Here is a 14,651-nt window from a genome sequence, read left to right as displayed (position 1 = left end):
TTTTTCAAGTTTGTCATGTCATTGTCATCTATCAAGATTCTCAAACTTAGGGATCCTAATTGCTGGGTGCTACTTGGAATACCGTTCTGTTTGCCCTGTACAAAAAAAAAAATTATACAAGCACAGAACTTTTCCTAGCAACCCATGTGCTCTTCAGAAGTTAAACTTGGATTGGAAACGAAACTTAACATTTTTACTCCAAGTTCGTTCTTCAAAGTTAAATCTGGATTGGAAACGAAACTTAACATTTTTACTCCAAGTTCAACCCTTGTGTTCTTCGGAAGTTAAACCATATTACAGAAGCTGATTAAATATTTATTTCAAGGATCGTCTTCTAGGTCGTAGGCGAGGCACTAGGCCTTCTTGATTATGGGATCATCCACCACTTCCTAGACAAAGTCTTTCAAAGAAATTGAATATTTAAACTTTTCACAGTAACCTTAGGTTTAACTACCGAGACCTCAGTCAAAGCACAGATTGAAACACAAATCGAAGTATGAAAACGAAAACACAAAATCGCTAGCCTCTTGTGTTGGTATTTCTGGATCCATACAAAGAAAACAAAACTAGTTGTACTGCGGAATAAATAACTAGTCGTACCTTTCTTCGTAGACAAAGACCTCTTGATCTTCTACCGTATTCCTCTCCTCTTCTTGGACTTGGACGTCGTGTGGGCGACGATCTACCAAGACAAAAAAAACACCCGAACCCTTTTTGTTTCCAAGCCGCCTACCACCAAAGGATGCAAAGAAACAAAGCCTCTTTCTTCTTCTTCTCCTCCAAACCGCCGGCCACCAAGGTGCTTCGTCTTTTCGTTTTCTTTTCCTCCAAGCTCCGGCCACCAAGAGAAGATGGAGCGCCGACCCTAGAGGGAAGAAAAGGGAAGAAGAAAAGAAGTGGGGCGCCAGCCCTAGAGGAAAGAAAAGAAAGAATGGGGCGTCGACACTAAGGGAAAGGAGAGGGTTTTTAGTTGTTGAGAGAAACTTATCAATTCTTAATTGAATTGTTGATTTTTGTGGCACAACCTCCTCTCCTTTTATAACCCTTTGTCCCAGATAAAAAAGGAGAAAAAGTAATAGATTTTTGTTTAGAAAAAATCTCTTAGAAAAGAATTAACATAATTCTTTTTAGAAAAATTTCTTAAGAAAGAATTAGTATAATTCTTTTTAGAAAATTTCTAAGAAAGAATCAACGTAATTCTTTTTAGAAAAATCTCTAATTCTGTTGAGAAAAAATCTCCCATTTTTTTTCTTTTCTTTTCCTTTTGGTTTGGTCGGCCCCTTGCTTGGGCACCAAGCAAGGCTTGCCCGACCCCTTTCTTGGGTAGGAAGCAAGGCTTGGCCGGTCCCTTGCTTGGGCACCAAGCAAGGATGTGGCCGACCCCTTTCTTGGGTAGGAAGCAAAACTAAAACGGGTGAATGCGAGGCTTTATAGAGGCTACAACATGAACCAAGAGGAGGAATTGGTTTTGACCTCTTGATGGACTTGAGCTTCCTGTGTTCGACCCGAACACCCAACTCAAGTTCATCAATAATAACTCATACCACTAAAGAGTTATTATTGAACTACCACACCAATCCCATATTACAATATGGACTCCTTATCATGAGTGCGTTAGTCTCCCTGTGTTTAAGATATCGTATGTCCGTTAATTAAATGAGCTACTGACAACTCACTTAATTAACATCTAACTCCAAGAGTAGTACCACTCAACCTTATTATCATGTCGGACTAAGTCCACCTGCAGAGTTTACATGATAATCCTTATGAGCTCCTCAAGGGGGCATTATCAACTTAGATTACTATGACACAATTTTCTTTTATAATCAATAACACACTGATCCGGTGGTAAGAGCCCGGGACCCCCTAATGAGGGGTCAACGCCACGTGGAGGTCAAAGGGCCAGGTGGTCCGTCGAAGAAGGGTGAGCCGACCGGACTCATGAGAAAAGGGCAGGCCGATCGGTCTGCCAGTAAACATCTGATAGTAAAAGGCGCCCTGACAGGGATCGAGGTTCCGACACTCAATGAAATAGTAAATAATGACCGAGCGGAAGGCCTAAGAGAAGGCAGGACGTAATGGGCGCGCCGCCCGGCCGGCGCAGGGAATTAGGGCCGTCCGGACGGCGCTCTTCGTCTAGCCGGCCGGCGGTGGGTAAATAGGGACAAGAACATCTGCTGACAGCCGTCAAGTCGTATGGCTAGGCCATACTCCTAATCTGACAACGGGGTGTCCTGTTGTCCCATCGAAGGCGCGATGGGATTGTTGCAGTATGGCGTCAGGTAAGCTTTCTGACAAACACATACCGAGGTATGGGCTGCGGACACGTACGCGCCTCGGTGAGCGTGTAGAAGCTCTTTCACCGCTCTATATAAGGAGTCGCAGACTTCGCCGGAGGTACACGTTCAAGACCTTTGGAGCCACTCTTTTCACTGCTTGCTTGCCTGACTTGAGCGTTGGAGGGTCGCCGCCGGGAACCCCTTCCCGGCCCGACTTCTGTGCAGGTTCGCCGGAGCTTCGTGAGACTAGCCGGAGATCTACATTGGCGACCCGGAGAGCGCCACGTGCCCAGCGTCCGTTGATTCAGCATTCGGACAGGATCAATTTGGCGCCGTCTGTGGGAACGTTCCTGTATCCGAGCGGAAACAATGGACGAGGCTGGACGACAACACATGGTGACGCTTTCGAACGAGGAACTCGACGCTCTGATCGAGATAAGGGCCGCCAAGCTTGTGGAGCAAAAACAGAAAGCCACAGCCGAGCGGCCGGAGCAGCAAGCAACGTTAGCGTCTGGCGGTCGAGCGGAAGCCCCGCCGGAGATCGGGGATCTTCTTCAGATGAAATGCCTAGACGAGATGACCGGAAAGGGAAAGCCCCCCGAGTGGACGCATCGCCCGAGAGAATTAATCGCCAATTTTCAGAGGCTATTCTACGAGATCCTCTGCCGAAGCACTACGTGCCTCCGACGATCGGCGAGTATAATGGGACAACCGACCCAGATGATCATCTGGGTAAGTTTGATAACACGGCAACCCTGCATCAATACACAGATGGGGTGAAGTGTCGGGTTTTCCTCACCACCCTCTCGGGATCGGCTCAACGGTGGTTTCGGAGGTTGCCGGACGGATCCATCACCAGCTTCAAGGACTTCCGAACGGCCTTCCTCTATCATTTTGCGAGCAGTCGACGCTACCAGAAAACGAGCGTAAGCCTGTTCGCCATCAAGCAAGAAGCCCGTGAATCGCTTCGAGCTTACATCCAGCGGTTCAACAAAGTGGCGATGGACATTCCAACGGCCACCTCGGAAACCATGATGAATGCCTTCACACAAGGCCTAGTGGATGGGGATTTCTTCCGATCGCTCATCCGAAAGCCGCCCCGAGACTATGATCACATGCTACACCGGGCGAACGAATACATCAACGTGGAAGAGGCACAAACGGCTAGGAAAAAAGAAACTCCAACCGAGAGGGCTCCTCCGGCCGAGCGGAAACCACACGCCACACATCAGCCGCCCAGAGGACCAAGGGCCGAAGCAATCCGATCCCCCCACGTCAGGTCCCATGTGTAAGAGGTAGCTGCCGCCCGGCCCAAGCCAAGGAAGAAATGGACCCCGGATACACACAACACAAGGGATTACCGAAGTCTTCCCTTCGTGACTCATCCCGTGCCCCGGAATGCCGGACGACGGTCTCCCTTAGTCGACAGGCGACAGAGAACTAATGAAGCCGATCGGACGCGAGCTGATAGGCGACAGCCACAGACTCCCGATCGGCATCGTTCTCCAAGGCAAGAGAATCGCCGAGCGTCCAGAGAACGGTCCCGACCGTCCGCTCGGGAAGAGGAAAATAGAAGCAATACTTCCCGAGGCGAGATCAACATCATAGCTGGTGGTCCGACTGGAGGAGACTCCAACCGAGCCAGAAAGGCGAGCGTCCGGCAGCTCCAGATCCATGCAGTCGGCTGTAGCCCGAAATCAGTTTCGGGCCCGGGGACTTGGGAGGAGTTGAAGTGCCCCACGACGACGCTCTGCTCATCAAAGCGGTAATAGCCAACTACACTATTCACCGCGTATTTATTAACACAGGAAGCTCGGTCAACATCATATTTAAGAAGGCGTTCGATCAACTACAAATTGACCGAGCCGAGCTGCTGCCCATGACGACCCCGCTCTACGGGTTTACGGGCAATGAAGTCCTGCCGGTTGGGCAAATCCGACTGGCTATCTTGCTGGGAGAGGAGCCGCTCAGGAGGACGAGGACAGCGAACTTCGTGGTGGTCAACTCTCCTTCTTCCTACAACTTCATTTTAGGACGACCGGCGCTCAGCGAGTTCCGGGCGGCCGTCTCCACCTTCCACCAGAAGATCAAATTCTCCGTCGAAGACAAAGTGGGAGAGGTACGGGGAGACCAACTGGCAGCTCGGCGATGCTACATTGAAATGGTCCGAGTATAAGCAAGTTCCGCTCGGAAATCGCCCCGGATCGAGGTAAACGCCATAACTGAAAGGCCTCCCTCTTTAGTTTATGAAGAAAAAGAGGAAGTGCAGATACACCCGACCCGATTGGAGGCCACGACCTTCATCGCGTCCGATCTGGAGGAGAAGCAGAAAGAAGAGCTGATCCAATGCCTCCGAAGAAATCATGATGTCTTCGTCTGTCGACATGAGCCGCCGAATTTCGAGCAGAAGACCGAGTTACACGTGTCCGACCGACACTCGGTAGATAAGGAGAAAAGAGATTTCAATGCCGAGCGTAATGCCATCATCCCAAGGAGGTGGAGAAGCTTCGAAGCCGGCCGTATCTGGTGCGGTTCCGGTGGGCGAACGTAGTATCGGGTCTCCGGGCAACAAATGGAGAGTGATAGATTTCGTGGATCTCAACAAAGCTTGCGAAGACTTTTATCCCCGCCGGATAGATCACCGTAGACTACTACGGATTAATACGTATGCTCGACGCTTACAGGCTATCAGTGCCGCCGCCGTGAAGATCAAGAAAAGTCGGCTTCGCGTACTGCTATAATGTGATGCCGTTCGGGTTGAAGAACGCGGGAGCCACAGCGCTCGATGAATAAAGTATTCAGAGAGCAAATCGAAATCTGGAAGTGTATGTGGACGATATTCTCATCAAATCCGTCCGAGCGCCGATCTCTTCAAAGACATGGAGGAAACCTTCACTGCGCAAATACGGAGTCAAGCTAAATCCCGAAGTGCCTGTTCGGAGCAAAAGGAGGGCGCTTTCTGGGGTAGAGAATCGAAGCAAATCCCAGCAGGTGAAAGCTCTACAAGACATGCCGTCTCAAGAAGTCAAGGAAGTGCGTTTGGCCGGTCGGATAAGCTGCTTTGTCAGATTCATCTCCAAACGGCCGGAGCCTCCTTTCTTCAAAATTTTGTGCAAGGCCACTAAGTTTCACTAGGATGAAGAATGCGATCGGGCGTTCGAAGACTGAAGGCATATCTGAACTCTATTAGCCAAGCCGATTGCGGGTGAGCCACTTTATATGTACTTGTCTTCAACCGAGCATGCAATCGGCTCGGCTTTAGTGAGGTCGAGCGGAGAAGAGCCTGTGTATTTCCTTAGTCACATTTTAAAGGATGCTGAATCTCGCTACACTGGGCTCGAGAAGCTGGCTTTCTCTCTGGTCCTCGCCGCTCGGCGCCTTCGTCCATACTTCCTGGCGCATACGATCATCGTCAAAACCAATAGCCCGCTCGGACGTGTTCTACTAAATCCCGAGGCATCCGGACGGCTCATCAAATGGACGACGGAGTTAAGTGAATTTGACATCCAATACCAACCCCACTCGGCGATCAAGCGCAATCCTTGGCGATTTTCGTGACGAGGTTCAAAGGCCGAGCCGGAAGCTATGTGGAAAATATATGGATGGGTCGTCCACCCAACAGGGAAGCGGATCTGCTCTCTCCCCAAGAAGAAAAGATGCACCTATCCGTCCTACTGGATTATAAAGCAACCAACAATGAGGCGGAGTATGAGGCCCTCATGGCCGGCTTGCAGGCAGCTCGGTCGGGTAACGCTCCATTCGGATTCGCAGTTGGTCGCTCGGCAGCTTTCTGGTACCTGAAATCAATAGTGCTCAAGCTCTCTGAAGCCTTGAGAAGCTCAAGCTGATTTTAGAAAAGTTATTGTCCAGAAGATACCCGGTAGCAGACGAGTTAGCCAAACTCGCGAGCTCAATAACGCCGGTCGCCATTCAGCAGTATTGTTGGTGGCGCGCGTCGACCGGATGGAAGGCCTCACATTTCCAAGCGATGGCGGACACCCATCATAGAGTTCCTCCGCTCGGGCGACACACTATCCAATGAGTATGAAGCCCGGTTGTTAAGGAGGAGGGCCGGTCGGTTCACACTCATCGGCGATCGGCTTTACAAAAAGGCTTTCTCGCCCGTGTTGAAATCGTGAGCTCGGAAGACTCGGCACATCCTCCAAGAGGTACATCAAGGATCGTGCGGAGGACATCCGGGACGATCACTAGCTAAGAAGATCCTGCCGGATACTTTTGGCCGACCTTACAAGCAGACGACGCTCGGTGCCTTTCGTGCCGAAGTACCATAACTTCTCCCACCGACCGCCGAGGAAATGAAGGCATCAACCGTTTCATGTCGATCAATGGGGAATGGATATTGTTGGTCCATTTCCGATGGCGGAGGAAATTTTTGCTAGTGGCGGTCGATTATTTTTCCAAGTGGGTGGAGGCCGAGCCGCTGGCAAAGATCACCGAACAGATAGTCAAAAAATTCATCTGGCAAAACATCATCTGTCGGTTCGGCATCCCTCGCCGATTGGTTTCCGACAATGGGCGGCAATTCACAGGGAAGGTGCTAGAGGATTGGTGCAAAAGCTACGACATCGAGCAACACTTCACGTCCGTGGCTTATCCCCAAAGCAACGGTCAAGCCGAAGTAGCCAATCGGGAAATTCTTCGTATTCTGCGCGCTCGGCTCGACCATTTGGGAGGAAGTTGGCCGGATGAAGTGCCGGGCGTCTTATGGGCCATCCGAACGACTCCGAAGGAAGGGACGGGCGTCACACCGTTCCATTTGGTGTATGGCGGCGAGGCGGTTATTCCGGTTGAAGTCGGCGTTGAGTCCGTCCGGATCCAGAGCTATGACGATGGCAACGCCGAACGGAGGAACATGGAGCTGGATTTGGTCGACGAGGAGCGAGCCAAGGCGTCCGTTCGGCTGATGGCGTACCGGCAGCGGATGAAGCAAAACTACAACCGCCGCATAATCCCCAGATCATTCCAGGTCGGTGATCTTGTCTGGAAGAAAGTCAAGCCGGTCGGCGATGTCGGCAAGTTAGAAGCTCCTTGGGCGGGCCCCTTCAAGGTTATTGAAAAGTTCCGCTCGGGAGCCTATTATTTGGAGGATGAAGACGGGCGGCAGCTGGATCGACCGTGGAGTGCGAATCATCTCCAACCTTATCGAGCGGGGTGAAAGGTGCACGAATGTAAATCATTTTTGTATATGTTAGTCGCCCATGTCCTTGTAATGCAGGAAGCAAAATTAATTCAAAGGATGGCCAATGGATCCGCCGATCGGCGAAATTAGCTGGAAGACCGCCGAGCTCGGACGTTAAATATCGAGAGACGAGGCGGCATAAACGTCCGGCGGAAGACCGTCGAGCTCGGCGTTAAATATCGAGAGGCGAGCCGGCGTCTGTAAAGTCGAGCTTCGACGTTAAATATCGCGAGACGAGCCGGCGTATAAACGCGTCAGCGGATAGCCATTCACGTGATCTGATCAACGATAGCACAGTCGTTAAGACCAACATCTACCGGCGGCTCGCTTACCAAAAATATGCTGAAAACCCCTTGGGAGGTAAGGCACAAAGCAAAGATTGATTAATGAGAACTAAAGATAATTACCATACCAAAGAAGGGCGTTCTCATGCCGAGCGGCTGCTCAGTCGCATGATGAAAGACGTTATTAAAGACAATCGACTTTAGTCTGACAGAGCGTGGTGCCGAGCGGAGGAGTTTTAAAGAACACTTTAGTTATGACGAGAGAAAAATTTCTTGCCAAAACAAAAGTTGAAGGAAAGGAAAAGATTATCTATTAAGCACAGGGCTAACCAAAAAAGTTACAGCAAAAATAAGTTTGGCCGAACGGCGGGGATACAAAAAAGTTCATAAGAAACACTCCTCATGCGTCGAAATCAAAAAGAGCATCAGGGATGGCGCCCATCACGGTCGCGAGGTCCTCGGGAGGGATGGTCAGCTCGGCGGGCAGGTGGCCTTTGGCCTTTAAGTGATCCACAGCCGCTTTGATCGCCTCTTCAAAGGTGAGGGAGATCTTGTCAGTAAATTTCTCCCCAAAGGCATCCGAGCGGACGAATGCCTTCCTCACCTCGTCGGAGCGAGCCGACTCCCCCTCTTGATACTCTTTGAGCTCGGCGTGGGCAGCGTCGCTGGCAGCTTGGAGATCCTTCAAATCTCCATCAAATCTTTGAAGATCGGCCGAGCGGCTCTTCTTCTCGGTGGCCAGAAGAGCATCCAGATCCTTGATGCGTGGCTCCAGGCCTCTGATCTCCACCTTCATTCGGTCCATGTCATCGATGGCCTGTCGCTTCCAAGTGGTCGCCGTCTTGATCTCCTTATCTCGTTGTTTGACCATTGCTTCAAGCCGAACGACCTTGCTCGCCAGATCGGAAGCCTGCTCCAGAGCGGCCGTCGATTGTCGGTTGTCCCGGGCGGCTTTAAGTTTTTTCAATTCATCCTCCAGCTCGGCCAACCGATTGCTAATGGCAATCTGCTCCACCCAGTTCTACGAGCAAAAAGAACAGGTAAAAACTTAATTCAAATACACGAACAAAGAAAAGAGCATACCGGTGGCCTGGTGACTGTCGCCGAGCTGCCGGGAGTCATCGCTTTTATTCGGCACCGGCGTCCTCCCAGCTTTTGCAAGAGGGCCGTTAAGGTGTCTAATCGCTCGGGGACCACCGGCCGTATCGCCAGACCGTATGTATTCCTCCGAGGGAGGCGAGCGGTTTTAATTAAATTCGAGCCGCTCGGCTCACTCGAGAAGCATCGGCCTTCTGGGTGGGCGAGGAGGAAGCCAAACGATCTGGCGTAGAGTTCTAGAAGGTGGGACGGTGGCACCTCATAGCTTGCCCTCGAGAGCCATGTGGGGTACTCTAGAGAAATGGTCCCCGATAACATCGGAGCATCCGCGCCCGCTCGGTGTGGCTCATCAAAGGCGGTTGACGGTAGCGGCACGTCATCGGCCGAACGGCCCTCCGCCTCGGCTTGGGTAGAAGGTTCTGTGCCGCCCGCTGCCTCGTCGTGAGAGGTAGTAGCTGCTAAGGCTTCAGGGGCATCCCGAGTCCCTCGCCTAATCGCCGGTCGGATCGGCTGGATCAAGGCCCCGCTCGACGACCTCCTTGTTCTTCACCGCCTCAATCTGAGCGGCTTTCAATTTGAGCTTCTCGGTCGCCTTAGCACGCCACATAACTTCAGCTGCAGAAGCAAAGATTAAATCAATTAGAACAAAAGAAAAAGGAGGGATGAGAATCGCTTACTCATGCTGCAGGGTAGATCGACTGGGGTGGAAGACAGGCCGAATATATACATTACTCCTGGGAGGAGTAGCTTGTCAATGTGATAGCGCTGACCCACCAACCGCTCGGCCGCATGAAGATATGCTGAGCTCCGGTTGCGCCGGCCACTTGGTACGAAAAGTTGGCGGCTCGGGAAAACGACATAGAAAAGCTTCCAATGTTTGTTGGAGCTCGGCATATTATCAAAAGGACGAAACCTATCATAGATTGGAAAATAAAGGTACCCCCTCGGCTTGCTTGGGATAAAAAAGTAGTGAAAATCTTAGGGTCGAGGGGATGTTGTTCGGTTTAAAAGGACTATCACTCCGCTCAACTAATGGAGTTAGGGACTACTGGCCGAGCGGAATCGAAAATAATTGCAGACTTGTAAGAAGAACTTGTGGGGTGGAAAACGCAGTCCGGCTAAGAATTGGTCTCGGGGCGGCGGTTCGTGAGGCCGATCGGTCGGTGTGGCTAATACTATTTGGTGGTCGGAAGGAATGTCGTAAGTCCGAGCGAGACGCAACGCGTCCTCCTCGTCGAACCGGCTTTCCATGGGAGCACCGCCGGTCGGCTGTGAGGTGTTGGCCATGGTATAAGGCTAGGGATGGACGGCGATGGAAGGAGGAGAAATAAAAGCAGGGAAAGAATGCGGGATGATGAAGAAATAGCTAATAGAGAGAAAAAGGAGGCATCAAGGAAAAGGAATCCTTACAGGCAAAGAAGATGATCGAGAACAGAGTCGTCGGAGAGAACGCAAGGTCGCGGAAAAAAGGGAGGGATGGTGGAGCGATAAGGTCGAAATCGCGCGAAGAGGTCGGGAGCTTTATAAAGGCGGCATGATCAATTTACACCGTCCGATCCAGGTGTTGATAACGAGGTCATCATCCAACCGTTCAAACGGCGGATGTCCCATCGGAGGTGACGCCGCCATACTCGGACAAACGCACGATCGCCGCGTGTAAGCGGTCGCGATTTAATGGCGCCCCTTATCGCGGACACTTGATAGCGATGAGGGAGGCGTTGGTCGTGGAGTCGAGAAGAATATAAGGCAGACGAATCTACCGAGCGGATGAGCACTCCTAAACGGCCGAGCGGACTAATGAGCGGTCGTTACTCAATCGTTCGGCGGTCGGTCGGTGGACTTCGCCTCCTTCGACTAGACTCGAGGGAAGGCAAGTGATCCGGTGGTAAGAGGGACCCCAAAGTCAACGCCACGTGGAGGTCAAGGGCCGGTGGTCCGTCGAAGAAGGGTGAGCCGGACTCGTGAGAAAAGGGCAGCCGATCGGTCGCTAGTAAACATCGATAGTAAAAGGCGCCTAACGAGGATCGGGTTCACGCCTCGGTAAACGATAGAATAATGATCGGCGGAAAGCCTAAGAGAAGGCGGGACGTAATGGGCGGGCGCCGGGAATTAAGGCCGTCCGGATGACGTTCCGGCCGGACGTCCTGGCCGGCGGTGGGTAAATAGGGACAGGAACATCTGCTGACAGCCGTCAAGTCGTATGGCTAGGCTATACTCCTAGTCTGACAACGGGGTGTCCTGTTGTCCCATCGAAGGCGCGATGGGATTGTTGCAGTATGGCATCAGGTAAGCTTTCTGACAAACACATACCGAGGTATGGGCTGCGGACACGTACGTGCCTCGGTGAGCGTGTAGAAGCTCTTTCACCGCTCTATATAAGGAGTCGCAGACTTCGCCGGAGGTACACGTTCAAGACCTTTGGAGCCACTCTTTTCACTGCTTGCTTGCCTGACTTGAGCGTCGGAGGGTCGCCGCCGGGAATCCCTTCCCGGCCCGACTTCTGTGCAGGTTCGCCGGAGCTTCGTGAGACTAGCCGGAGATCTACATCGGCGGCCCGGAGAGCGCCACATGCCTAGCGTCCGTTGATTCAACATTCGGACAGGATCACACACCATATAAATAATATTATTTCTCAACTTATCGGGCCTATTGATTTAACTGAATAAATCTCACCTTTTGATAAATTAAAGAAATAAATACTAAGTATATGTGTTTGTTATTATATTGGGGTTTAGAGTATGCACATCCATAATAACAGAGGTTTTGTTCTTTTATGCAGTTAATATAAAAAGAAACAACTTCAAATGGTCTTACTCAATACACACATAGTGTACTAGTGTAATTTTATAGTCAAGATAAACTAATATCAAATCACACTACAACCATGCCAATGGTTTGTCCCAATCCATCTTGGTTGTGAGCTACTATTTATAATTTATAAGGAACTGATAATATTATCTTCTGTGTGATACCACACATTAACTAAATGCATTTATATACCACACATTAACAATATAAATTAAATGGACAATTGCATTTAACTAAATGCAAACATTTGACCAATATGATTCTCATTTCAAAATAAATGTTCATATAAAAGCTAGGCTTTTAATATACATCCTAATACTAATGGAAACATGCTATGGATGAGCAGATGTTTATCCTTCAATCATGATAAAAATGAAAATTTGTTTCTCCTACCTAGATTGTAGAACCTGTGTTTGTCAATGATTGTTTATATTTAAGTATCTCCTTAAATGCCAAATTGACCATTGTAATCCAAAGGATGCACAGACCAATGTTGTGGACTTTTTAAAGACTTTCTCCTATGTGACTCGAGTCTATCAGATGAATGTTAAAAGTGTTTTTTTCTATTTGATGATTGTCTTGATACAGTTTACATGGTGTAACCTCCAGCACATGCTGCTTGTAGGGTGACTAAGGTATCAGATATGTTGGCTTAAAAAGACAAATTACAATCTAAAATAAAATTCTTGCATGTAGCTTACAAAGCACCCTTAAGAAGTCACTCAATTTTGATCTCAAGTGCAACGAAGAGGATCATTAAGCCTGTCCAATATAACGCCATTGGTATTTTAGTACTGAGCCAATATATTGCAAGAATCAAGCAACCTACATTCCAAACAAACTCTTGTTTGCATGAATGCACTAAACACATTGAGGTCAATTCACCTCATTCACGATGCAGTTATGTCTAAGAATAGACATTTTTGGTAAAACTCTTATTGTTACTCCATTTATGTCTCTGTATAGCAAATTTGGCAAAATAGATATGTAATCTCCAAGTTGAGAGGGAGTTAGATAAAAACAGAAAACCTCATCTGAGACATACCTAGTCTAATGGCTAAACCTTAGAATTAGTTATGCTGTTTTTTCCCTTAATTTTCTTTTCAATTTTATTTTCCCTTTTGGTTTGCCTCTAATACCCAAACTGCCTAGGATGTGTGGCACCCATGTGGAAGCCACATGAAGGTTGGTACAGTTTGACCATGATCCAAACAGATATATTTTTAGTTATTCTATTTATTTTTTTCTTTTCCTCACACTACTGATCTCCATATCGCTTCCATGTGGTGGTCACATGGCTTGACCATTAGATGGTCAGGCTCTAACAAAACCTTGCATGACAAGTAAATTGAGGAGAATCTCAAAAGTCTAGGAGGCAAAAAAAAAGATATTTTTTAATGTCTGTAGGCTATTTTCCAGAAGTGAGTAGAGTATGGAGGAGTAAGTGAAACCTGTCAACTTCACGAAGATGATAAAAGGCTAAGATAAATGTATCTTTTTTTTGTAGATTCTTGTCGACAAAGAAGTCAATAGCTATAGGCATAACTATGAAATTAATCTTTTACCGTTCCTAGCAAGTTCTTTTGCAAGAGAGTTGTTTTTGAGTATTGTCTAATTTTTGGACTTTTTTTTACTTGTTTTAGGAATTCAAAACCAAGCAGTTGATAATGATGGATGAAAGAGATGCTGTAGCAAGTTTGTTTCCTCCCGCCACTGCCACTCAATCATGGAGAAAAGTATTGAGCATGGGGAATCTTCTAAATGGGCACGAACCTATCTTAAGAGAAATAATTTTCTCCATTAACGATCGCATACAAGACAGTCAGTATGCTACTGGTGTTCCTACATCCAACATGGAAGAAATCCAGACGCATCGCATGTACATATGTGGGACATCCAATGATCTCCGGGTTGCATTATCCGTGACATCGTGGGATTAGTTGCTGTCATCTGAAAAGGCTGTCGCATTTGCTATTCTCAAATCTGCAGGCCCTCAGGTCTCCATGGACCAATAATTGCCAGATTGAATGAGCCTGGAGCATCTGATAGTAGTATGGTCTGTCTCTACTGCATTTTTCACTAAGTTTTCTGGTCATTTTGTTCGACAAGTTGGAGATTTTAAAAGAATTACAAGAAAGTGATTATATCAAAGGCTCAAATCGAAGAAGTATCTTTTGGTGATGGTTGATTAGCTGACAAAGCGAGTTTCGTGTCTCTCAACTACTAACACTGTTCTTCTCAAGTGCCATTATATGCCTAACATCTTCGTCCCATGGCGCTGATCAACTTTGATATTACAGTGATTGGTTATTAGTAATAAACTTCTATTTTTTATGCTATTTTGTAGAAACCGTCAACTTTTGATAAATTCGTATCCATTTGCATCAATTCCTTGCAGCTAGCTTCATATCACAACCCTGTGAATCATAAGTTACCAGAGGAAGCAAAACACACTGGCTATATTTTACTGGCATTGTTGTCGGTGTCGGTGTGGTGAAAGTTGTAGGCCACATTTCATGTGCAACACCCTTGTAATATTATCCAGATGTACAGTGGAATAAGCTTTTAGTGTCTGGTGCTGTTGGATCCTTGAAAGGAACCTCTGAGAGCTCTTCTTGTTCATCATCATTCTCTAATTATTATTTATGGATCGGCATGATTTTCAAATTTGACAAGTTGCTGTTTAGTTGGGTCCATTTTTTCAATCGAAGTTTCAAATCATTTATGCAACTTGATCTATTTAGAAACTTTTTCCTTTTACCAGAAAAGTATTCTAAAAGAAACTTGTAAATCTGAATAAGTTTGAGCCTACCGACATTCTAGTCGATCCAAAACTTCTCTTCAGCCGGACTAAGTGAAGGAGGATGCCGCGGATTAGCTTCTCCAAAGCTGGTTAGGATTCTTGTCGGCAAGCAATAAGCTGTCGGTGATCCCAGTTTTGAAACACGTGAGACAAACAGTTTATTGAAAAATTAGTTTGAT

General features: G+C 48.1%; 1 protein-coding gene across 4 annotated transcripts in view; it reads left to right on the top strand.

Moving 5' to 3' along the window:
- Positions 1–14,057, top strand: part of LOC122028761 (rab3 GTPase-activating protein catalytic subunit-like) — a 60,832-nt gene extending 46,775 nt beyond the window's left edge. For all 4 annotated transcript variants that reach the window (XM_042587637.1, XM_042587636.1, XM_042587638.1 and 1 more), the window contains one exon: positions 13,313–14,057. In XM_042587637.1, the coding sequence (XP_042443571.1) occupies positions 13,313–13,609 (297 nt within the window). In that variant the 3' untranslated portion in view covers positions 13,610–14,057. The remainder of the gene's footprint in view (positions 1–13,312) is intronic.
- The last annotated feature ends 594 nt before the right edge of the window (positions 14,058–14,651 follow it).

This window comes from Zingiber officinale, chromosome 10B (assembly GCF_018446385.1).
Source record: "Zingiber officinale cultivar Zhangliang chromosome 10B, Zo_v1.1, whole genome shotgun sequence".
NCBI classification, from domain to species: domain Eukaryota; kingdom Viridiplantae; phylum Streptophyta; class Magnoliopsida; order Zingiberales; family Zingiberaceae; genus Zingiber; species Zingiber officinale.
This window is presented reverse-complemented; position numbering and strand designations above follow the sequence as displayed.